We start from the raw sequence: 23518 nt of genomic DNA on the forward strand, positions 1-23518 counted from the left end.
CTAATGGGCATTTCAGAGGAGAGAAACGGTAGCCAGGGCATTTGGAGCAGCTCTGAGCTGTTAGGCCTGCCTCTGACATCCTTCACTCAGAACCACTAGGGTGTCAGGGTGACTCCTTCAGTCCTGCCCTCGGGAAATATAGTGGCTCTGTAAGTGCTTGCTCTAGGTCCTGAGTTCACTCATCGGAACCAGAAAGTGAGTGAGGGCAGCCAACAACCATGTAATGTGGAGGAGGGAGAGGAAGATCAGGAATTCAAACCCAGCCTTGGCCAGGAGACCAGCCTGAACTATATGAGTCCCTGTCTTAAAAAAAAGTAAGCCAGGAGGAGTAGGTAAAAGGCATTTGCCATCAAGCCTGGTGACATCCCTAGACTCCCTAGAATTGTCCTCTGATCTCCATACACACCTTGTGGCATCCATGACCACACATACAAATCCAGAAATAAAGCCAGGTTAATCCCATCACATGGGAGACAGAGGCAGGTGGATCTCTCAGAGTTTGAGGCCAGCCTGGTTCTTAACTTCCAGGACAGCCAGGGCTGTTATTACACAAAGAAACCTTGTCTTGAGAAAAATAAGTAAATAAATCTAACAAAAAGTTTGAGACTAGAGTCTCACTATGCAGCCCTAGCTGGCTTAGCACTCACTATGCATAGATGAATCTGGTCTTGAACTCAGAGATCCACCTGCTTCTGCCTCCCATGCACTGGGATTGCAGGCCTGTGCACACCAGACTTAATTTAAAATCTGAAGAAGGGGCTGGAGAGATGGCTCAGCGGTTAAGAGCACTGACTGCTCTTCCAGAGGTCCTGAGTTCAAATCCCAGCAACCACATGGTGGCTCATAACCATCCGTAATGAGATTGGATGCCCTCTTCTGGTGTGTCCGAAGACAGCGACAGTGTACTAATAAAATAAATAAATAAATAAATAAAATCTGAAGAAGAAAAACCAAAAGCAATGGAGTTTACCAAGGGATGGCAAGGACTAGGGAGACCTCTTATCTTTCCCATGCCTGTGACTCACCCTGTTGTAACCTTTTCTATCCAGCCATAACCTCAATGGTACCTGTCAACCTTCTATGAACATTGACTCCTCAACATGTATGGATACACACGCAACTGTTGGCCCAAAAGTGGGCATGTGGGGACAGAAGAAACATTGGCACCTTCTCCATGCATGTAATCTGTCCCACAACGTTGTGCCCTATGCTTACCTAGCTATGAAATCTCTCTTGGTGCAAATCATGTCCACCACTTCACATTTCTCCCCCTGAAACCCTGGGGGTTGGGGGGAGAAATTATGTAACTACTTCCTCTAACTTGAAACATTCCCTCCAAGAAGGCTGAACAAAGCACATAAAATTCAGAAAGAGGCCATGGCAGCAGCGCACGCCTTTGATCCCAGGACTCTGGAGGCAGAGGCAGGCAAATCTCTGAATTTAAGGCCAGCCTGGTTCCTGAGTTCCAAAACAGAGAAACCCTGTCTCAAACAAACAAATACCTCAGAAAGCTAAGGAAACTTCCAGTGCTCCAGAGGTTCTAGAAGTTAAAGATTTGGGTGGGCGAAATGGCTCAGAGTGTCAAGGCATGTGAGGCCTGATGACCTAAGCTACCCAGAATCGGGGTGACAGAGGGGAGAACTGACTTTCACAGGCCTTCCACTGACCTGTTTGTATAAATTTGTGAATATATGTCACCTCTGTGTCAGAAGGGGATGTCAGAGACTCTGGAACTAATTGTAAGCCACTTGGCATGGGTGCTAAGAACGGAACTTCAGTCCTTTGGAAGAGAATTTTCTTGACCATCAAAAAAAATTATATATATATATGAAAAATATTCTAAAATTATTTAAAAATTATAAGATTCACAAGGCCCCTCTCCAAAACTAAAAAGCAGTAAATAATTGCTGGAGAGGTGCTACCTACAAGTTGACAAGCTATACCAAGACTATAGTTTTTGTGAATTGTTCTGGCGCTAGGGTAGGCCTTTTGGTGATGCAGCTGTCTTTGAGTCTCCCATGCTTCTGTAAGTAGCCCTCCAGTAATGTGTCCCCTCAAAACCTCATTGGTTCACCAAGCTAGACTTAGAATCAGTTCTCTCGCCTGTTGTCAGAAGTCTGTCTGGAATGAACAGAAGTTTGTTCACACTTCATTAGAAAAAGTCACATGACACCAAAGACTCCAAGGGCTAGAGGAAGGGTCAGGGTAAGAAGGTGGGGTAGATCAAAGGCTCTAAGCAAGCAAGCCAGAGAGACCACGCCCATATGGTAGCCCCACTGTGAATGCCAGAGCCCAGTAGTCATTGAGTAAGGAGTGCAGTGATTCAGGATCAGACACAGCTGCAGGCCCAGACACCATTTCATCCTGGGCAGGGCCATCTCCTCCCCTCTCCTATTTTCTCAACCTTGTCAGGCCAGTCCAGGCCTGAGCACCCAGCAGATCTCAGTAAGCACCCTGTGATTCAGTGAACTAGTAACTCACAAATGCAGGAACACACATGTTCCCTATGCGTGTGCTCACTAATACACCCCTCATTTCCATGGTCATGCAACTCCAGGGTCTCATGATCACCAGACAGCAAGGTCTTGTACATGATCCCAAGCACTGGGTCCCACACTTGCTTGTATAAACTCCTGGGAATTTGGGCAGTAGCCCAGTTACCAACTAGAGCTTCACAAAGATGCAATCACTGACCTAGAATATACAGAGCATGATGATACAACTCAACTTCATGAACACAGAACCTCCCAGAAACAAACAGGGACAGTTTAACTATTAGGCACTGACAGGATTAAGAGTCCTGTCTAGAAATCCACAAAAGGTTTTTTTTGGTTGGTTGGTTGGTTTGTGTACTTGTGCGTATGTGTGTGTGTGTTATTGTGCTGTGTGTGTGTTGTGTGTGTGTAGTGTTTATGTACATGTATATGTGGCGTAAAAAGGTCAATTCAGTGTGTTTATTGCTTTCCACATTTTTTTTCTAAGGTAGAATTTTACATTTACTTGTATGTCGGTGCAGGCATGTGCTTGGGTGGCAGTTGTAAGAGCTGTCATGTGTGTCCCAGGGACTGAACTCAAGTGATATATTTTAAAATGCCTTTTTGAAGGGATTAGGGATGGAGCTCAGAGACAGAGCACTTGGCTAGCAAGCATGAAACCCTGGATCCTGTTCCCAGCCCAAAACAAACAAGCAAAAACAAACTGTCAGAGTAACGCTTTTATATACTGTATGAAGATATGTCTCTGACCTTTCTTGCCTGCCTAAGGCAAAAACAAACAAAAGCCCAACTGGTTCTAATGAGAAGGGGTCCCACAAAGACAAAAGTGCCTAGGGCCTAAAATGTCACAGCGATGTGGAGAAAGTACTCTAGAAACAGGTAGTTCTCAGGGACCACACTGCAGGACCACACATTTGCTTGCCCAGTTCTGTGTGCAGCTGTCCACACAAAGACCTCTCCAAGTGTTGTCTGAGTAGGAGGGGCTGTTGCTAGTCCAGCCCCAGCCCCGCCCCATGCCAAGGCCTGCCTATTGGCTGGGTGGTCCAAAAGCTCAGACTTTCCCTGAACAGCAGCAGCAGCAACAGCAGCAGCAGCCTCTCTAAGCTGGTGCAACTAGGACCAGCTTGTGGGGCAGAATCCAGCCGAGCCATGCTTGGGCTGACACAGCATGCTCAGAAAGGTTGGAGAATGAAGCCCTTTAGTCCTGAGGTCAGCAGGGACGAGTGGGTGGCTGGAGGGTTCCAGGGCTGGGCTGGTTTTGGCCACTGGAGCATCCCTTTTCCCAATGGCTGCCAGTTTTTCTGGTGGAAGAAACAGAAAAGCCTCCTCCCTTGTTCACCAGGTCAGCCTGGGACTGAGGGCCCAGCTCTCAGCTCCTCTTTCAGGACAGATGTAATGGTTCCTCTGGCCCTTGGGGGGAAAGTGGGTAAGATCAGGCCAAAGCAAAGCTTGGGGGAAGCAGATGGCAGGTTTCTGGCCACAAAGGCGACTTACTTGTACCTTTCATGACAATGCTCCTTTCCAAGCCTCTATTCTACTCTCTGACCTTGCTGAGTCCTGCAGATCAAATGTCTAACTGAAATCTCAGCAGGGACAAAATTATGATCAAGGGACTGGACCCAGCTACTTCAAGTGGGGGTCAGAAAGTCTGAGATACGCCTTGAACTCTGCCTCCCTCGGCCAGGTTTCACCAGACCCATCCCCTGCCACCGCAGCCCACCTGCTTCACATCTGTACTCTCCTCCTGACCTTGCTCGAGTTGGCCCAAGGCTCCAGAGGTTCCATGGTATCCAAGCGGCCGTTCATCACTGTTTGGAATGGAGACACTTATTGGTGCCTGAAGGATTATGGGGTGGATGTGGATGTCAGTGTCTTCGATGTGGTTGCCAACAAGGAGCAGATTTTCCAAGGCCCTAACATGACGATTTTCTACCAGGAGGAGTTGGGCACCTACCCCTACTATACCCCCACCGGGGAACCCGTATTTGGTGGTCTGCCCCAGAATGCCAGCCTGGTTACCCACCTTGCTCACTCATTCCAGGACATCAAGGCTGCCATGCCAGAACCTGACTTCTCAGGACTGGCAGTCATTGATTGGGAGGCTTGGCGCCCACGATGGGCCTTCAACTGGGACAGCAAGGACATTTATCGGCAGCGCTCATCGGAACTGGTCCGGGCAGAACACCCTGACTGGCCAGAAACTTTAGTGGAGGCAGTAGCCCAAGACCAGTTCCAAGAAGCTGCACAGGCCTGGATGGCAGGCACCCTCCAACTGGGGCAGGTACTGCGTCCTCGTGGCCTCTGGGGCTACTATCGCTTCCCTGACTGCTACAACGACGACTTTCTAAGTCCCAACTACACGGGCCAGTGCTCATCAAACATCCGTGATCAGAATGACCAGCTAAGGTGGTTGTGGAACCAGAGCTATGCCCTTTACCCCAGTGTTTACTTGCCTGCAGCACTGATGGGTACAGGGAAGTCACAGATGTATGTTCAACACCGTGTGCAAGAGGCGTTCCGCGTAGCTATAGTTTCCAGAGATCCCCATGTGCCCATATTCCCCTACGTCCAGATCTTCTATGAATCAACAGATCATCTTCTGCCCCTGGTGAGTCCTCTGTTACCTTGCCAGCCTTCCTTGTTAGGTAACATGGTAATAGGTCCCACTTAACTTCAGGGTATTACTCTCTTTGGGAAAGGTGGGGGAGGTTCTTGGGGCTTTGTCCAAATTGTTTTACTACTGACTTAAATACTCCAGGGCTTTGTCCATTCATTCCACCACACACAGAACATCTACTTTATGGTAAATTCTGTGTGAAGCATGAGAGATTCCAAACAGGGAACAGGCTTGCCCCTGGCCACCAACACTAGAGTAGCCTCAGGTGAAGGTTAGAGTTTATTTGTCCCATCCAGTGATGTGACAGCAGTTCCCACAGGGAAGAAGGACACTAGGCTTCATACAACTGTGCAATCTCTTTCCCAGGAGGAGCTGGAGCACACCCTGGGGGAGAGTGCAGCCCAGGGAGCAGCAGGAGCAGTACTCTGGATGAAGTCAGAAAAAACAAGTACCAAGGTAAGTGGAGGCCTGGAAGTAGGGTAAGGATGAGGAGAAACTGGCTTCCTCTCTCTCCCTCTGATGTCCTGGCTAAGCACCAGGCAAGCACGTAGCTGTGGTCATGCTTACGTTCTCCTCCCACTCAGGAATCATGCCAGGCTATTAAAGCATATATGGACTCCACACTTGGGCCCTTCATCGTGAACGTGACCAGTGCAGCTCTTTTGTGCAGTGAAGCTCTGTGTTCCAGCCATGGTCGCTGTGTCCGCCATCCCAGTCATCCCAAGGCTCTTCTCACCCTCAACCCTGCCAGTTTCTCCATTGAGCCAACACATGATGGCAGGCCCCCGAGCCTCAACGGTACCCTCTCACTTAAGGATCGGGCGCAGATGGCTATGAAATTCAAGTGTCGATGCTATCGTGGATGGAGTGGCAAGTGGTGTGACAAGCAGGGTGTGTGGTGATTGGCTCCACCATAAGGCACACACTGAACACCTGACACACCCAGGACCTACCTATGACTTCCTCAAATACAATCACATGCCCACAAGTCACAGTCACGAGTACACTCAACAACGGTCATGGCCACATGCACACAGGCACAGTCACGGGGATAGTCACACAGTGAGTCAGAATTTAGGACAGGCACTATCAATTCTGTGCCTACAAGGACCTAACCTAATCATAAGCAGGATCATAGGCAATTCCTCCAGAATCTATGAGTCTGCAGACACAAAAGGTGGCATTTGCTGTATGTCAGCTCTGTGCCAAGCTCTGTGCCAAGCAAGCACTAGAAGTGGGCTAACTCATTCAGTCTTTACAACTGGCATGCAGGGAAGCTGAGTCCTTTTTTTTTTTTTTTTTTGGTTTTTCGAGACAGGATTTCTCTGTGTAGTCCTGGCTGTCCTGGAACTCACTCTGTAGACCAGGTTGGCCTCAAACTCAGAAATCCACCTGCCACTGCCTCCCATGTGCTGGGATTAAAGGTGTGTGCCACCACTGCCCGGCTTAAGTACTTTTTATTAACTTACTCTTGCTGTGCTGGGAATTGAATTTAGGACCTCATGCACACTAGGCAAGTGCTCTAACACTAAACTATATTCCCAGAAACTGAGGGTGCATACTTTCGGTCCAGTGTGGCCCAGCAAGAAGTGACAAGCAAAGCCAGGCATTGATGATGCACACCTTTGATCCCAGCACTTGTGGGAGGCAAGGCCAGCCTGGTCTACATATTGAGCTCCAGGACAGCCAAAACTACATGGAGAGACACTGTCTCAGACCAAACCAAAACAAACAACCAGGAGAGATGCATATTGAAATCTAGGCTATCTAGCTCCAAAGATAGAACCTTGCATACCTACTGCGTATTGATGGTGTCCTAAGAGGGCTGGGGAACCATAACAGCATCACTCTACAGAATCCCTGAATCTGCTCAGAGTATTAGCATTACTCAACCCAGCAAACAAAGCTGTCCTATATTACTTAGCTGTTTAATTAGCTCCTAAAATAGGCAGGTCTCAGAACCCAGAAGGCACTGGAAAGTCTCTATACTTTCACCCGGTTATGTTGTCTGAAGACGACTGCTTCCCATGACCACGTGAAAGTTCCACCTGATCAGACCATTTCCACCGACTCACTAGGACTGGAGATGGACGCTACTAGAACGGAAACAAAATGAAACTCCCATTTCTTCAAGCTTGGAGCTGGGAGAGGTGCAGGCGGAGCTGAACACAGGCAAGCGCTAGAAGCCGGAGGCCGAGCCAAGAGGAGGCGGAGCCAACGAAAGGAAACTACGGCCTAGTCGCCACCGGAAGGGAAGAAGCCCGGGACAGAATGGGCCTACACTAGTTCTGTTGTGACGCTCAGAACCACGGGCGGGGTGTCTAGGTAGTGACATTCCGGGCACTGAGAACTTAGGAGGAGGTGAGCTGTCTCCTGCGAAGACTGCAGTGAGTACTACGTACTGCTGAGACCAGCGTAGGCAGACCGAGGAGTTGGAACCAGAGACAGCAAGTTACCCAACCGTGCGCAGGCAGGACGCGGAGCATCCCGGAACTCAGCTTTAACATGTCAGTATCACCCTCACTTCTCACATGCCGCCCGTTTATCCTCCCCGCGCCTGTGGTCCCCAAGTTACTGTGTCGCTCCTCAAATCATCCCAGTGTTGCCCTTTCCCTTAGAGCTTGCTGAGCCACACCCACCCATAAACAGGCTCTTAAAACCCCCACCCTCAAAAAATCTATGTCCTGTGTCCCACAAGGGGCAGGTGCAGACCCCCCCTGAAGATCCGGAGCTTTGCTCTACCTACAGTGGTGGGGTTCGCAATGAAGGGGTTAAACCTTTCTGGGGAACCCTGGTGCTCTGAGCTAGGGGCGGACCCTGGAGTTCCTCCTTCCAGACCTTAGAAGGCGTGGGAGCCGGGGAGGGGGTCTGCATCTGCTGAGCCAACTGAGGCAGGTAAGAGGCTTAAAGCCCTGTGTGTGGGGTTTGTGGGGTATGGGGAAGAGGGCTGTGCTCAGACTCAGGGAAAGTTGGGAAAGGGAGTCGTCAGGAGGCACTTTCTAGAGTAAATGAGTAAAGGAGCAGGACCCAGCTGTCTGTCCACTGTAAGAAATTCCCCAACATAGACCCACCTGCCAGCAGATCCTAGAATAAGGTAGGTAAACAGTGAGGTTTACAGCTGGAGCATTGTGGCCCACAACTTTAACCCCAGCACTAGAGGCAGAGGCAGGCAGATCTCTGTGAGTTCAAGTGGCCTACAAGTGAGTTCCTGGACACTCAGGTCAGTTACACATAGAAACCCTGTCTCAAAACACAAAAACAAAAAAAAACAGTGGAGTTTCAGCATGGAGGCCTGGGTCCCCAACCTAGTGGCCGTTGGACACCTGTAGATTTAGGAAGGAAGCCATGGTCCTTATCAGGGTAACTATGAAACTCTGACCAGAGGCAAGCAGACTTGCAAAAGCCACATTATGTGTGATGGGCCAAGCTCCAGGATGGTGGCATCAGAGCCCCATATATAGGGACAGGTGGGTCCAAGTCCAGAGTGTCCTGACTTGGACAGAATTGGAGCGGAGGACCATGAGTGTAGTGTTGTGTCCTGAGGAAGGAAGGCAGTAGAGGGAGGGAAGCTGAGCCTGTTTGGGGTGAGGGTGAGTGTCCCAGGAGCCACTTGACGGCCGGTGGGTATGGCTCAGATAGCTGAAAATGCTCAGAGTTTGAGGAGAGCTGATGGGGGGGGGGCTCGTAGGAGTGGTCTTCTGTAAAGGAAAACTCAGGTGGGGGCAAGCTAAAGGTATGATGTCTGTTTTACACTGCCAAAGCCAGCAAGCTACAGTCCTGGGCTGCTAGGAGGCTGAGGCACTTAGGTCACTACTTGGAGGCAAACACAGGCTACATACCATGGGGTAAGCCCAAGCAAAAACAAAAGATGGTGAGCAAGTGAGTTAGGTTGGCTAGCCTGGCATGATGAGGTGTGGCAAATGATAAGAGATTTGCAGTCAGAGCTTCTGGGTTCCAGCCCAGCCTTCAGCACTTCTCCTTACCACCAGCTTCCCTCCAGTGTTGGGGCAGGACACTCACCTAGTCTCCTTGAGTCCTCACAAGTGTAGGGCTGGCTCTCCTCCAGACTTTCTTTCAAGTACTTTTCAAATACTTGCCTCTACTTTCAAGTGCATGTGGGACAAGGTGAAGCACACTGCCCCCCAATTCCAGGATGCATGTCCCCCCTCCACTAATCCGTCCTTCCCTGCCCCAGCTATGTCTTCCTGACACAGTCTAGCATGGCTGTTATGCTCTTATGTAAGGAGATGCCACTGCCTGGAGACTGTGGCCTTACCCTCCAGCCAGGCACTAAGCCATCTGAAACCTAACAGAAAGTGACCTTGGCTTCCTGCCTGACACAGCTGAGCCTGGATCCTACCTGTAGTCAAGAGCTGACTCTGAGGCCTGGCCCAGTCAAGCTGACCCCTACCTTAGACCCTGTGCACCGGATGGAGCTGACCCTGAGTACCAGCCCAGCAAAACTGACTCTAGATCCTGCATGCCAGCCAGAGTTGACCCTGAGACTCAACCTGACCAAGCTAACCCTGGATCCTGCACGCCAGCCAGAGCTGTCGCTGAGTCCCAGGCTAGCTGAGCTGACCCTGGAGTCCACATGCCACCCAGAGATGAGCCTCAGTCCTGGCCCAGCTGAGCTTACCCTGGATCCTCAACACCAGGCAAAGGAGATCCCAGTCCCCAAGCTGGCTGAATTGACCCTGGAGCCTGTACACTGCCGACCTGAGCTCCTGAGTGCCTGTGCTGACCTCATCAATGACCAGTGGCCCCGCAGTCGTGCCTCCCGTCTCCACTCCCTGGGCCAGTCCTCAGATGCCTTCCCCCTCTGCCTGATGCTGCTGAGCCCTCAGCCCACACCCGGAGCAGCCCCTATTGTGGTGGGCCATGCCCGCTTATCACGGGTACTGGATCATCCTCACAGCCTCTTAGTGGAGACAGTGGTGGTAGCCCGGGCTTTGAGGGGCCGTGGCTTTGGTCGCCGCCTCATGGAGGGCTTGGAGACCTTTGCCCGAGCCCGGGGTTTCAGACGGCTACACCTTACCACTCATGACCAGATATACTTCTATGCCCATCTGGGCTACCAACTGGGTGAGCCTGTGCAGGGTTTGGTCTTCACCAACCGTCGGCTGCCCACCACTGTCTTACGTGCCTTCTCTAAGCCACCCTGCCCCCAGCCACCCTGCAAAGGGCCTATCCTAGCTGCCCAAGTTGTCCCAAAGAGCTCTAAGGGACTCCATTTGCCGCCACCTCCTCCCTTACCCCAGTCTCTGACCACCCCACTGCCTCCCTCACCTGAGCCCCTTCCTCAAAACCAGCTAGAGACACGACATCGAGATCTGAAGGGGTGCCCTATATTCTGGATGGAAAAAGACATCTGATGGCCCTGTCTCTCTGGGACACTGGATTGCCCAGAACAGAGCCAGCCTCAGCCCACAGGCCATTCTTCACCCCCTGGGAACAACCTTAGCCTGTGTATCTTTCCTGGGTACCAGTGGGCCAGGAGGTGGCTCCAGAGCTTTGGCTCAGAGCTATCAGTGTGGCTAAATAAAGGCTTCCATTAGGTATGACTGTGACAATTTATTGGTTAACCCCCCTCCCAGATCCCCTTTGTCTGACAGAAACCTTACTACCCAACTTGGCCCAAGAGCCATTGATGAGGTAATATCTGTCTTTTGTGCCTCCTTTCCCAGGCCTGGGGTAACTGTTCTTTCCCCTTGGCCTCACTCATTACCACTCATGGAGCACTTCCACTGTGTCAGGTCCTGCACTGGACATAGGCAATAAGGAATCTGTAGACAGGCAAGGATGAGGAAAGTGGCAGGGCTCATGCTAGGAGCCCAGGTACCCTCACTTCCCTCAGGGATCTGGGAGAGAGCTCATGTTAGAGACCTGAGTGCTGAATACGGATTAAGTCAGGGAAGCAAGAAGGCAAAAAACTAAGTGTTCCTGAGACAGAGAGACAGTGTGGGCAGGGGAAGAATGGGGATTTATTACAGCCATGAGTCTGCAAGGCCTCAGAGAACATGATGGTGACCTGACAGAGATGGAGGATCCTGGAAGGGAGCAGCCCAGGATGCTAAGGTTATGGGTTCTCTGGGAGACTGTGGAATACTTGGAGGCCATATTTACCACCACCACCGCAGCTCTGTCCCATTCTCTGAAGAGAGTAATGAGGAAAGCTTTAATGGTTTTTCTTGCTGTGCAAAAGGCAGCATGTCTTTGGCTATGGACTCTAAGCCCATACCCCCTCTTTCCTGCAGGTGTCCATCTCTGTGGCATGACCATGCAGCTAGGGCTAACCCTGGTGGTGGGGTTGATCCTGTGCTTGGTGCATGGCCAGGCTTTGCTGCAGGTTCCTGAGCAGCCCTTTTCTGTGCTATGGAATGTACCCTCAGCAAGATGTAAGGCCCACTTTGGTGTGCATCTGCCTCTTGATGCCCTCGGCATCATAGCCAACCATGGCCAGCATTTTCATGGCCAAAACATCTCCATCTTCTACAAGAACCAGTTTGGTCTTTATCCTTACTTTGGACCGAGAGGCACAGCCCACAATGGAGGAATCCCTCAGGCTGTGTCCCTAGACCACCACTTGGCACAAGCTGCCCACCAGATCCTCCACAGCCTGGGATCTAGCTTTGCTGGCTTGGCAGTGCTGGACTGGGAAGAATGGTACCCTCTCTGGGCTGGGAACTGGGGCCCCCATCGACAAGTCTACCAGGCAGCCTCCTGGGCTTGGGCACAGCAGACATTCCCTAACTTGGACCCTCAGGAACAGCTCTACAAAGCCTATACTGGCTTTGAGCAGGCTGCCCGTGCACTGATGGAATACACACTGCAACTGGGCCAGACACTTCGCCCGCATGGGCTCTGGGGCTTTTATCGATACCCAGCCTGTGGCAATGGCTGGCATAATATGGCTTCCAACTACACAGGCCATTGCCATGCAGCTGTTATTACCCGAAACACCCAGCTGCATTGGCTCTGGGCTGCCTCCAGTGCTCTCTTCCCTAGCATCTACCTCCCACCCAGACTACCACCTGCCTACCGTCAGACCTTTGTACGACACCGCCTGGAGGAGGCCTTCCGTGTAGCCCTTGTTGGGCACGTGCATCCTCTACCTGTTCTGGCTTATGCTCGCCTCACACACCGGAGCTCTGGGAGGTTCTTGTCTCTGGTAAGTAGAAGCTGAGGTCTAAGATCTGAGTCCAGACAAACAGCCCTGCCCTAGAAAGACCTGAAGAGAAAACTTTTCCAAAGGGACTTGAAGGTAGTCATGATGTAGAGATTTTTAAAAAGACCCTATCCTCAGCCAGGCAGTGGTAATGCACACCTTTAATCCCAGTACTGGGGAGGCAGAGGCAGGCAGATCTCTGTGTGTTTGAGGCCATCCTGGTCTATAGAGCAAGTTCCAGGACAGCTAGGGCTACTCAGAGAAACCCTATCTTGAAAATCAAAACAACAAAAAGACCCTGTCCTGAAGTATGGAGGTATGGTTGTGTGCTGGGAGATCTCAGTGGTACCTGGTCTAAGGACAGTTATTCTCTGAATGGAAGTCCTAAGAAATTACTTAGAGGCTCTGTTAAAAGGACTCCTCTACTCTAGAGGCAGAATCATAGCCGTAAACCAAACACCATCATAGTAAAGTTAGGCCCTGATGGATCTGGCCAGTTGAGCTTTGGCTTAACAGCTGTCTGCCTGCAGGACGACCTGATGCAGACTATTGGTGTGAGTGCAGCCCTGGGAACAGCTGGAGTGGTGCTCTGGGGGGACCTGAGCTTCTCTACCTCTGAGGTGAGCATTGCCCCTTCACCATGCACATGCTGGAGACCCAAGATAGGGGAGAAGCCAAGTCATAGAAAAGGAGCATTGACCTATCTTTTTCTCTCTATAGGAAGAGTGCTGGCATCTCCATGACTACCTAGTGGGTACTTTAGGTCCCTATGTGATCAATGTGACCAAGGCTGCCATGGCCTGCAGTCACCAGCGATGCCATGGCCATGGTCGGTGTGCCCGGAAAGACCCAGGACAAATGGAAGCCTTTCTACATCTGCAGCCAGATGACAGTCTTGGAGCTTGGACGTCCTTCAGGTGCCGTTGTTACTCAGGCTGGGCTGGCCCTACCTGCCTGGAGCCTAAACCTGAGCCCAAGGAAACAAACTAAGAGGAGTTCCTGCCTTTGCTTCTTGACCCTGTTGCCACTTTCCCAGTCCTAGAGGAATTCCTGTTTATGCTTTGTTTAGCTGATGGAACTTTCCCAAGTACATATCCCACTAACACCAACACACCTTCCATAGGAATTCCTAGGGAATAGATAGGGCCTCATATAAAACTGGCCTCTGAGCCCTCTGAGATCATCTGACTTAAAGCAATAAAGAAGCTGTAGGGTTAGTTGCAGGCATTTAAGGTTACTGGCCCAGGGCTTTGTTCCTATACCCCAGCGTATCTATAGAGAAGTACTATCTAGGGGCAGACAACCCCTACACTTCTCCCAACAAACACACACACACAAATTAAGCTAAGATCTGTTAAATGCTAATCTATTTTCTGTATTCTCATCCATAAAGTCACTTCTTTAATTACTTGAAGTTTGTCTGTCCTCACTATTCTGCCTAGCGTCAAACCCTGGCACCTCAAAGCAGGTGCTTCATTATCAGGGCCTACAGATGCTTCTAGTGAGAAAGGAAACTACTGAGTTAACTATGAACCCAGATGCCGCGCGGGCGGGGATAGGGGAAGGAGGGGCGAAGTGAGTACGCAGGGCATTGTGGGTACATAGTTTAGCTGGAGCGGCGTCGGCTTATTTGTCTCCGGAATGGACTACTACTACCGTCGTGCACTGCGCGCAACTCGGGCGGTGCTAATATGTGTACACTGACGCCTGGGGATAGTAGTTTCGGCCGCGTGGATGTGGATCTGAACTTGGTGGCGGGGAACTCACCTTCCCAGCGACCCATTTGACAGGGCGGGGCGCCTCACGAAGATGGTGGCGCGCGCGGCGTGTGGCTCCAGTCGTCTTCGCCAGTCTCAGCTCAGCACACGGGCCGGCGTTTCGCTGGTTTGGAGTCCCAGCCCTCCGGGTCCCTGACCCCGCGCCCCCTTCCCGTGCCCCCAATTCCTGGTTCCAGGAATGCCTCGCGCTCGTAAGGGCAATGCGCTCCGCAAGGGCGGTCAGCGCCGTGGAGGAGGTGAGTCCGGGGGCTCCAGTAGAATTGTTCAGTAGTGCGGGGGTGTTCCGTGGTTCCCTTTCGATGTCATTGAGGGTCCTGAGTTGACGAATCTTCCCATATCAGCCCATCGTAACCTCCCAGAACTCTGCTAAAGCTCGCACGTGCCCCAGCTGGCACTGGCCACGTGTGCGCCTCACTTGAGCTCATTGCCAGCTGTTTTTCGAAATCCCGCGCCGCAATGGTGATTTGACCAACATTAAGGTCCTAGGTTTTCCCATCGCCACTGGGGTAGACAACCACACTAGAAAGAGCGTGAAGCCAGCCCTTTTGGCAAATAATAGTGCATTTGGTAGACTGCGTAAGGAAGTTAGCAGAGAGACCTTGTCTGTTCTGTAAAACAGGGAAGTGTGATTGGAAAGGTACAGAATTGAGGCCCTATCAATTGAACTGGAGTCCAGGTGGACATCCAAGAGCCCGAAGCAGTCTGGAGCCTTCTTATCAGCCTCAACCAGAAGCGTGTCCTGTTGTGGTAAACAAGTAACTGCTGAGAAAGAGTGCCTGCCGAGCATGTTTTTTACCTGACTGCCACCCTAATGTGGCTTAGGTCTAGGGACATTTAATAGGGTGGTGACAGTTACACAAGGACTAGTACTGAAAGCATTTACTGAGTGGTCTTAGAATCATGGCAGGCCCTGTGAGGGGAGCTTCTGGATGAGACCTGAGAAGGTAAACAGCCTCCTGTAGAGAACCTGTTGCGCAAAGGCCTGGCAACCAAAGGGACCACAATACAGTGCAGCAAATGAGAACGTCTGGGCGGTTCTGACAAGTAGGATCGTAAAAGAAGAAGTGAACAGAAATTAATGTGTGGGCTGAACTTTTTCCTATAAGCAAGTAATGTTAGTGGTCCCTAAGGTGTAAGGACTGCTACTGGGTCAGGACCTGTCCAGGGCACCTACCAGAAGCTACCCTATTCAAAGCCAGTCCTCAGCCCTCGATAGAATTCACACACGGTGTGTTCCTGCCCTTCTGACACTTTGAGAGTCCCTATGTTTACTTTTTTCAAATGCTCACACGGTCAAGAACTTCTTCTGGTCTTCCAAGGCTAAGGAGGTACCATTGTTTCTATACCTAAAGTTGGTGGCCCTGAGTGGACCAGAGGAAGCTCAGAAGACAATATATTTGTAACACAGAGTGCCCAGCACACCCACTGGGACCTGGGCCTCTGCTGCTCCCAGAGTTGATAGCATCGTGAGTGTGGTGACCTGTAGCCTCCGCTACATTGCAGGTTACTTGCCTTTACCTGCCACTCCTGAGAGGTGAGCTTTGTCCTCCATACTTAGAGGCTGGGCAACTGATCCAATTATCCCTCTGGTAAAATGAGGAGGCGCAGGGGCACTAATGGTACAGCACAATGGAGAGCATAAGACCTTGGCTCAGTTTAAACCCCTGAGTCTGTCTAGAACTATAACCTGATCCCTAACCTTTACATTATCTTCTACATTAACCTTGGCCCTTGGACCATAACCTAGAGTGGGCCACAGGCCTCACTGGGCCTCATCCTAGTCCCTTCTGCCACTATGCGGTGTCTACTATCTTTAAAGCAGACCTTGACCACTAAAGGCATGATAGCACACGCCTTTAATCCTAGCACTGGAGAGCCAGAGCAGGAGGATCTCTGTGAGTTCAAGGACAGCCTGGTCTACAGGAAGAAACCCTGTCTAGGAGAGAAAAAAAAAAGGTTGTACCATCCTGGGGTCCCCATTTACTGAGTCTGCCAAGTTGTCCCTGGGTACACCTAGCTCCTGTGTCCTCTAGCAGATAGACTTTCTTCCTTTTTTCCTGCTTTCTAATTCAAATCCCAGGTATCAGGCCTCGATATCCCTGAGATGGGATAGCAACCATGAAGTTAAGTGAGGTACCCTAAGCCATCCCTCACCAGTGGATACTGGTCAGATGGGGGTTTTATATTCTCCAGGTGCCAGGAGCAGTACTCAAGCTGACTCTGGTTCCAGTGAGGATGAAGCGGCCAGTGAGGCCCGGAGTACCACCAGTGAATGTCCCAGCCTTCTCAGCACCGCCGCAGAGGATTGCCTGGGTGAGAGCAAGCTGAAGTTTGAGAGGGGCTCAGTGAGGGCTCCTCCACTGGACAAGGGCAGGGTCCAGTGATGACCGGCTGACTTTGCAGGTGGGGAAGCTGTGGATGAACAGAGCCAGCAGGAAAACCTGGAGGAAAAGCTGAAGGATTATGTGGACTGCCTGACTGACAAGAGGTACCTCTGGCTGCTGGCCAACTTCTACACTTGGGGCCCTGTTCAGCCGATGACAAATGGAACCAAGGGCACTGTCACCCACACGAACCCTTTTTCACCTCCCAGTGCCAAGACCCGGCAAGGAGCTCTGGAGAGCCTGCGCCTGGCCCTGGCCTCCCGCCTACTTCCGGACTTTTTGCTGGAGCGCAGCCTCACTCTGGCGGATGCCCTGGAAAAGTGCCTTAAGAAAGGTCAAGTCCTGGGCACTTGGGGAACCCTAGCTAGGCAGGTGTTGATGCTTGCTGCATGCGCTAACTGGAAAGCATCCTGTAGGGAAGGGTGAAGAACAGGCCCTGGCTGCTGCTGTGCTAGGCCTACTCTGTGTGCAGTTGGGCCCTGGACCCAAGGGCGAGGAGCTGTTCCATAGCCTGCAGCCCCTGCTAATCTCGGTGCTCAGTGACAGTACGGCAAGCCCCACTACCCGACTCCATGTGAGTATTTCCATGCCTGTCAGTCCCTCATCCCCAGTCAAGGGGTCGTGTTCTACCTGTCTTCAGATTCTCTCCTCATATGACGTTCCTGGTGTTGACCCATGGTGGCCTGGCTCTGTCCTCTTCCCAACAGTGTGCTTCTGCTCTTGGCTTGGGCTGTTACGTGGCTGCCACCGATGTCCAGGTAAGTGGACTTTGGACACAAATGGTAGAGCAGCTTTGCTCAGTAGCTCTGTCTGTGAGCCACGCCTGTCTCCCTGTGCTCCTAGGACCTGATCTCTTGCTTGGCCTGCTTGGAAGGTGTTTTCAGCTGGTCCTGTGGCACTAGTGGCTCTGCTGCTTCTCTGGTTCCTGCCAGCCTACATGGCCTGCTCTGTGCTGCCCTGCAGGCCTGGGCATTGCTGCTCACCATCTGTCCTAGTACCCACATCAACCATATCCTTGACAGGTAAGGGCTGTTGCCTCCTGGGAGTGAGAGGGAATTTGTGAAGGGACCCTCAACCCATACGTGAAGCTTAGCTTGCCCTTTCTGTAGGCAGCTACCCCGGCTGCCCCAGCTCTTGTCCAGTGAAAGTGTGAACCTGCGGATTGCTGCTGGTGAAGCCATCGCCCTGCTCTTTGAGCTTGCCCGGGACCTTGAGGTGCGAGGGACAATAGGAAGAGCCCGCTGGCACCACTGATCATCCCAGGCTGTTTGCAAAGCATGCCACAAACAAAACCCAGCAGTCTTGGGTCATTTTGCAGGGGAGGTGACTGCAACTCTTACGTACACACTAGTCACTATAGCGGGGGGTCCTGAATAGAGGTGAACTGCTGAGGAGAGGCCAAGGAGGGGCTGAGAGAGGAGGAGCCAGGCAGAGGGGCGAGTAAGCGGAAGAAGAGCTTTGGAGAACACCTTGCTGAGTTCCAGAAGAGGTCAAGCTTCCACCCGGTACCTCCATTGTTCCCACACAGGAGGACTTTGTGTATGAGGACATGGAGGCGCTCTGCGGATCTCTGCGTACCCTGGCCACTGACAGTAATAAGTACCGTGCCAAGATTGACCGTCGGCGCCAGCGCTCCATTTTCCGTGCTGTGCTGCACTTTGTCGAGGTGTGTTTGAGGACATGAGTGTCCTTTAAAAATGTGTCCCCAAGGGTTAGACGTGGTGGCTCACATCTGTAATCCCAGCACTTAGGAGGCGGGGGCATGCTGGTAAATTCCAGGACAGCTAGGGCTACACATGTCCCAGGCATGGCAGCCAGTCCCAATCATGGGTCCTCTACTCTGCAGGGCGGTGAGTGTGAAGAGGAGACAATCCGCTTTGGACTGGAAGTGCTCTACATAGACAGCTGGGCTCGCCACCGCATCTACACAGCCTTCAAAGATGTGCTGGGCTCCGGCATGCACTATCACCTCCAGGTGAGGGGACACAGGGAGAGGGCTACCCAACCTGACTGCTTCAGACTGGGCATACTCTGTCACCTCCAGGTGAGAGAACACACAGGGAGGGCCATCTAGCCTGACTGCTTCAGACTGGCCTTAGCTAATTGCCTTGTTTTCAGAACAACGAGCTTCTCCGTGACATCTTTGGCCTGGGCCCCGTGCTAGTGCTGGATGCTGCTGCCCTGAAGGCCTGCAAGATTTCACGTTTTGAAAAGGTTTGCACCTTGGCACCTTTGTCTTGCCTTCTGTTACCCAGAGGCCTAGAGCTGTGAGTGGGCTTTCTTGGTTCACCATGCTCCCTTCTTTGCCTCTCTGACAGCACCTGTACAATGCTGCGGCCTTCAAAGCCCGGACCAAGGCCCGGAGTCGTGCAAGGGACAAGCGGGCAGATATCTTGTGACTCAGACTGGCCAACGAGAAGGCTACCCATACCCATACCATATTTTTAACAGAAGATAGTGCAGAACTGGTCCCTGCCAGTGATTGTCACTTTATTTTTTTAATGATGAAACCAAAAATAGACACATGTGGGAGGGTCAAGGGACCAGGACACTCAGACTCAAGCCCTTTGTCTGTGCACTCAGCCCCGTGGCTGTGGCCTTTTCCTGTCCTGTCTCAGGTAAAACCAAATGTGTGCTGGTCCTGGAGGTGATGGGCGGGCAGTGAGAAAGGACTGTCCCCTTTGTTTTCTAGACCTTACCCCCTGGGGCTGCTTCCTTTGGGGGTCTGGCACCTGGCCACCATGGCATAGAGTAGGCAAAGCTGCCTAGAATGGATGTGTGTGCTGGTTTATTAAAGATAAGAGAGAATTAAACAATACTTAGCCCCCTGTGGCCTTTATCCTGAGTCTTTTGCCTGCCCTCCCTCCCATCTCCCACTCCAGGCTTGGCTGCAGCTAGATCTCTACTTCACCTTTGTCCTCCATGGCAGGACGAGTAGTTCCCCAACTCAGCCTAGCTTGCCTGAGAGCTGAGACTGGACCCCCCACTAGGAGGCTTGGCAGAGTGGGTGGCTGAGCCAGGACAGCTATTTCTAGACTTTTGAACCTCCTATCTGGGGGTGGCCAGAGGGTGCTGACAGGAGGTGCCAGGAAAAGACTGGTGCCCCATCCTCTGACCTTTGGCTATCCAGAGCAGGGCCTTGACACCAGAAGGTTTGGTCAGGCCTGGCCTGAAGAGGTCAAGAGACAGGCAGCTGTGGAGTTACATCAGGCTCGTACAGAAATCTCACCAAGGAATAGTGTAGATGAGGCCATCAGTGAGGTGGCCTTCATCCCCCTCACAGTCTCACATATGGATGGCATCTCAGCTGGGTGCCCGAGCCTCACTGGAGTTGAGCCTTCTGAGCTGGCTGAGGCTAGCCAGACGCAATTTGAGCAGAGTCTCCTCTTGTGTGCGCAGCGTGTATGCCAACACCCTCAGGGATTCGCTCTGCAGCACTGGGGGTGGGAAGAGATTTGCGGGACCTGTCAGACCGAATGCCTCCCCAGATCCCCACACAGCCCTGCATCAGGGTTGCCCACTGGCCCATGCCCCACCCTTTATTGCTTCATTTCCAGTTGCCCTGGGGTCCCATTCTGCCTGTCGCTACCACTTAGGTAGACAGCCACAACAGCTAGTGCCAGGCAGGTGAACACCAGCAGTGCCAGTAGCAGAAAGAACCCCCCACGGCCACACACGGGGCTGCAGCCAGCTTGGGTGCACAGTGATGGTGGTAAGACACCCAGAAGCTCCTCCCAGGCCTGGGCCTCTTCAGCCAGACAGGGCCGTAGTGAGCCTGTAGGGAGAACGGTCCATCAGGAAGGTGGTACCCACAGCATCCATCTCACTCCCTTTCGAGCTCCCTTACCTCCGCTGTGTAGGTCACTGATAGACTCCACTCGGTGCAGACGAACCTCCTGCACATGGTTAGGAGCCAGTGTTCCCCTGTTTCTCTGGTTCTGCATTGGCAACACGGTGTCTACAGGGACAGTGGGACAAATTAGAGCAAGCAAGTCCTCACTTTATAGATAAACTCAGACTGCAGGGACTTGGGACATATAGGAACTACACCTGTGCATTTGGTTCCAAATTCCCTATAATTTCAGGAATGACAGTTTGGGTCCAGGGTTCCAAAGGCTTAGTCTGTGCATAGGGGCTCTTGATGTGCTCCCGTGGTCACATTTGGGCATTTCTCTGCTTTGCCCTTTATTTCTCCTAGCCTCTGTTCTGCCTTAACAGTCAGTTTCAGCCTCTCTTTCAGGAGCCCTGCTGTTTGCACTCAACAGCGCCGCAGGAGTCCACTTTTTTCATAGCAGTTTCATAGAACTTTGAGGGCTCCTTCCTCTGGCCTCCCTCTGAGGCTATCTGGGCATTTAGGTAGTTTCCAATTCTCTGTGGAAATTAACCCCCAGGACATCCATCATTAAATACAAGGTTTTTTTCACTTTCCTGAAAGTTACTGAGGACAGTTCTCAGAAATGGAAATCACAGGGCCCAAAAAATGGATATTTCTCTTTAAAGCTGTCATCAAAACTGTCTTCTAAAAGGCCTGTCCAGAGCCCCGCAGTACAACATCGAGTCGTTAGGCATCCCATTGTGGGAAAATGTGTTGTGTATGTGCAGAAGCCAGAGGTCTTGCTGACCTAGCTCTGGAACTCAACAGATAACCTAGACTCACTAACCACAGAGCCCCAGGGACTCTCCTATCTCTACTCACCAGACCTGGGATCAGAAGTGCCCCGTGCTCTGCAGGCCACCTCCCAGACATAAAGACTGGCGTACAGCATCTGATTTCTGACTTGTTTCTCAGCATGGTAATGTGAGCTTCACACACATTATGGCCCCTGAGAAATGAACTCAGGTCTTCTGTCTTGCTAGACAAGCTTTTTACAGAACTATCTCCAGACCCTGTATGCACACACCTTTACATATCTTTGCTGATTTTCGAGATGAGAAACAGCTTGCCTTGATTGCTGCCTAGGGAGCCCGACCAACATGTGTGTAATTCCCATTCACAGGTTCTGCCTATTTAGTCCCTGACTACGGTTCCCTTACGGTTATATTTATTTCAGATTTTGCTCTTTTGAGGTAGTGGCTCACTGTGCTGGCCCGGAACTCAGTGCATAGCCTAAGCTAGGATGGCCTTAAACTCGGAATTCCCTTGCCTCAGCCTACCTATTACTGGTATTAAATGTGTGCGTCTCTACCCAGCTTTGCTATGTGTTAGCGATATGTGTGTGGTGAATGCCTGCTTGTGTTTAGACACTTGTGCATGTGTGTAGAGAGGAGAGGAGGACTGGGTGCCCCATCTCTTACTCTCTGCCTTATTCCTTTGAGACAGGACTCTTCCTGAGTCTAGGAATCGGTGGGTTTTGTTTGTTTTTATGGTTTTATTTAGGTGTTTGCTTGTTTGTTTTTGACAACAGTAGCAACAGGCAAGCTCCAGTGACCTTCCTATCTTCCTGTCCGGTACACACAGCACTAAGGTTATAAGATACACAAGACCACACCTGGCTTGTTACATAGTCACTGGGATCTGAACTCTGATTTTCTGGTTGTACAGCAAGTGTTTTTAATTACTGTGCCATCTCGTCCCTCCCCCAACCTCTCCTGTTTAAGACAGTCTCAGAAAGTTCCCAGACTGGTTTTGAGTACCTGGTTAACTCAAGTGATCCCTCTGCTTCAGTCTTCCAACTGCTATCAAAATATTTGTGATTTCTAAATAACTATCACTGTACCTTCTGCTGGTGTTATTTGACTGGATATTTATTTATTTTTGAAACAGAGACTCACTATGTAGATGTGGCTGCCTAGAATTCAGAATATAGACCAGGCTGGCCTTGAACTCACAAGAGATCCTCCTGCCTCTGCCTTCTGAGTGTGCACCACCAAGTTCTTTTATTGGATGTTGTTTTGTTTTGTATTGTTTTGTCCCAGCTCCACAGAGCTCCAGATGCCTGCCAGGAACCCAGGTGACACTGTAGCACAGCACTGGGTAAGGATGGCTTTGGGCCCTCTGGGTCCTCCCATCTTAGCCTTTAAGACATGCTTGAAGCTGCCTCTTGCCATGCTCACAAGCGATTCAAACAAAAAGAGGCTGTCAGTCCTTGAGCCTGGATGGTGGGCTGCAGGTCACATTAAATCCCCTCTGCTCCTCACTCTGCTTCCCCATACTTCATATTTGAACATGTTTTATTTGCTACAGAAAAAGATACATGGTAGATGTTACAGTTAAGTCTCCCCTTCTCCCCCCCCCCCCAAAAAAAAGGTAAACATCTTCCCTTTTTGTTTGTTTGTTTGTTTTTGAGACAGGGTTTCTCTGTGTAGCCCTAGCTGTCCTGGAACTCACTCTGTAGACCAGGCTGGGCTTGAACTCAGAAATTCGCCTGCCTCTGCCTCCCAAGTGCTGGGATTAAAGGCATGCGCCACCACCTCCCGGCAACATCTTCCCTTAGTAAAAGGCAGGCCCTTTCTCTGCAGTAAAAAATATTGAGGGGGACAGGATACGCAGCAGGTAAAGGCACTTGACTAGCTAGGTGTCAGTCTTGACCAGGCTGAGAAACTTAGGGCAGGCCTGTCTACTTCGTAGTCCCCCCTAGGCCAGATGTCCAAATGCTCCCCAGAACCAGTCTTCATCCCAATCCTGGCTTCTTCACTGAAGGAAGCACTGAACTGCTTTGAAGTTCCCCAGATGCCCATACCCACTTGGGCACAGCCTATAGTTGACCCATTCCAAAGTGGAGAGTTTTGAATCCCTCCCTGAGGCAGGACCTTAGGTGGGAAGGAGTTCTAAGTGTGACAGGTCCATTCTTTTTCCATGCACTGGGGTCCAAAAAGACCGAGAGGTCTCCCCATGAAGCTAGGTCTCTCTGTGAGCCATAGGACTAGATCCCTGTCCTCCCCAGTGGCCACCCTCTCCTACCTTCTTGGGTCTCCTCAGGCATGGCAGTTGGTAGGTAGTCAAGGGCCCAATGAGAGTGCCCAGTAGTAGAGCTTGACAAAGGCAGCAGTGGCTCCTTTCAGACTGTGGGAGAGGCCTGGCCGCCTCCCAGCCTGGTGTTAAAATAGGCCTGAGCTCACTTTCCCTGGACTATATT

The 23518-nt window shown here is 51.4% G+C and overlaps 5 protein-coding genes across 5 annotated transcripts; 4 read left to right on the forward strand and 1 right to left on the reverse strand.

The window, feature by feature from the left end:
- Positions 1 to 3570: 3570 nt before the first annotated feature.
- Positions 3571 to 6337, forward strand: Hyal1 (hyaluronidase 1). Its single transcript, XM_028756772.1, has 4 exons — positions 3571 to 3704; positions 4180 to 5103; positions 5479 to 5568; positions 5697 to 6337. Exons 1-4 carry the CDS (start codon positions 3645 to 3647, stop codon positions 6012 to 6014), a joined length of 1392 nt encoding a protein of 463 aa, XP_028612605.1. The 5' UTR covers positions 3571 to 3644; the 3' UTR covers positions 6015 to 6337.
- Positions 6338 to 7501: 1164 nt separating this feature from the next.
- Hyal3 (hyaluronidase 3) lies at positions 7502 to 13694 on the forward strand. The gene is made up of 4 exons (XM_028756817.1): positions 7502 to 7619; positions 11370 to 12283; positions 12811 to 12900; positions 13001 to 13694. Exons 2-4 carry the CDS (start codon positions 11387 to 11389, stop codon positions 13268 to 13270), a joined length of 1257 nt encoding a protein of 418 aa, XP_028612650.1. The 5' UTR covers positions 7502 to 7619; positions 11370 to 11386; the 3' UTR covers positions 13271 to 13694.
- On the forward strand, positions 7508 to 10673 carry Naa80 (N(alpha)-acetyltransferase 80, NatH catalytic subunit). Its single transcript, XM_028756818.1, has 2 exons — positions 7508 to 7619; positions 9456 to 10673. The coding sequence occupies exon 2, from the start codon at positions 9543 to 9545 to the stop codon at positions 10485 to 10487; it is 945 nt and encodes a 314-aa protein (XP_028612651.1). The 5' UTR covers positions 7508 to 7619; positions 9456 to 9542; the 3' UTR covers positions 10488 to 10673.
- Positions 13695 to 14009: 315 nt separating the features above from the next.
- Positions 14010 to 19264, forward strand: Ifrd2 (interferon related developmental regulator 2). Its single transcript, XM_028756759.1, has 12 exons — positions 14010 to 14294; positions 16252 to 16371; positions 16462 to 16546; positions 16652 to 16776; positions 16859 to 17016; positions 17150 to 17200; positions 17286 to 17464; positions 17552 to 17657; positions 17971 to 18108; positions 18289 to 18417; positions 18561 to 18656; positions 18761 to 19264. The coding sequence occupies exons 1-12, from the start codon at positions 14237 to 14239 to the stop codon at positions 18839 to 18841; spliced, it is 1326 nt and encodes a 441-aa protein (XP_028612592.1). The 5' UTR covers positions 14010 to 14236; the 3' UTR covers positions 18842 to 19264.
- Positions 19265 to 19651: 387 nt separating this feature from the next.
- Lsmem2 (leucine rich single-pass membrane protein 2) lies at positions 19652 to 23365 on the reverse strand. Its single transcript, XM_028756819.1, has 4 exons — positions 23344 to 23365; positions 20290 to 20400; positions 20032 to 20217; positions 19652 to 19879 (listed from the first exon to the last, which is right to left on the reverse strand). The coding sequence occupies exons 1-4, from the start codon at positions 23363 to 23365 to the stop codon at positions 19746 to 19748; spliced, it is 453 nt and encodes a 150-aa protein (XP_028612652.1). The 3' UTR covers positions 19652 to 19745.
- Between the last annotated feature and the right edge of the window lie 153 nt (positions 23366 to 23518).

This window comes from Grammomys surdaster, unplaced genomic scaffold (genome assembly GCF_004785775.1).
Source record: "Grammomys surdaster isolate TR1022 unplaced genomic scaffold, NIH_TR_1.0 126131, whole genome shotgun sequence".
Lineage (NCBI taxonomy): Eukaryota > Metazoa > Chordata > Mammalia > Rodentia > Muridae > Grammomys > Grammomys surdaster.

Coding starts and splice junctions, on each gene's coding strand:
- Hyal1 (XM_028756772.1), top strand. CDS start 3,645: ATGCTTGGGCTGACACAGCATGCTCAGAAAGGTTGGAGAATGAAGCCC. Junction 5,104..5,478: donor CAGATCATCTTCTGCCCCTG/GTGAGTCCTCTG, acceptor TCTCTTTCCCAG/GAGGAGCTGGAGCACACCCT. Junction 5,569..5,696: donor CAGAAAAAACAAGTACCAAG/GTAAGTGGAGGC, acceptor CCTCCCACTCAG/GAATCATGCCAGGCTATTAA.
- Ifrd2 (XM_028756759.1), top strand. CDS start 14,237: ATGCCTCGCGCTCGTAAGGGCAATGCGCTCCGCAAGGGCGGTCAGCGC. Junction 16,777..16,858: donor GGAAAAGTGCCTTAAGAAAG/GTCAAGTCCTGG, acceptor AGCATCCTGTAG/GGAAGGGTGAAGAACAGGCC. Junction 17,465..17,551: donor ATCAACCATATCCTTGACAG/GTAAGGGCTGTT, acceptor CCCTTTCTGTAG/GCAGCTACCCCGGCTGCCCC.
- Hyal3 (XM_028756817.1), top strand. CDS start 11,387: ATGACCATGCAGCTAGGGCTAACCCTGGTGGTGGGGTTGATCCTGTGC. Junction 12,284..12,810: donor CTGGGAGGTTCTTGTCTCTG/GTAAGTAGAAGC, acceptor GTCTGCCTGCAG/GACGACCTGATGCAGACTAT. Junction 12,901..13,000: donor TGAGCTTCTCTACCTCTGAG/GTGAGCATTGCC, acceptor TTCTCTCTATAG/GAAGAGTGCTGGCATCTCCA.
- Lsmem2 (XM_028756819.1), bottom strand. CDS start 23,365: ATGCCTGAGGAGACCCAAGAAG. Junction 20,218..20,289: donor CAGTGACCTACACAGCGGAG/GTAAGGGAGCTC, acceptor TTCTCCCTACAG/GCTCACTACGGCCCTGTCTG. Junction 19,880..20,031: donor TGTGGCTGTCTACCTAAGTG/GTAGCGACAGGC, acceptor TCCCACCCCCAG/TGCTGCAGAGCGAATCCCTG.
- Naa80 (XM_028756818.1), top strand. CDS start 9,543: ATGGAGCTGACCCTGAGTACCAGCCCAGCAAAACTGACTCTAGATCCT.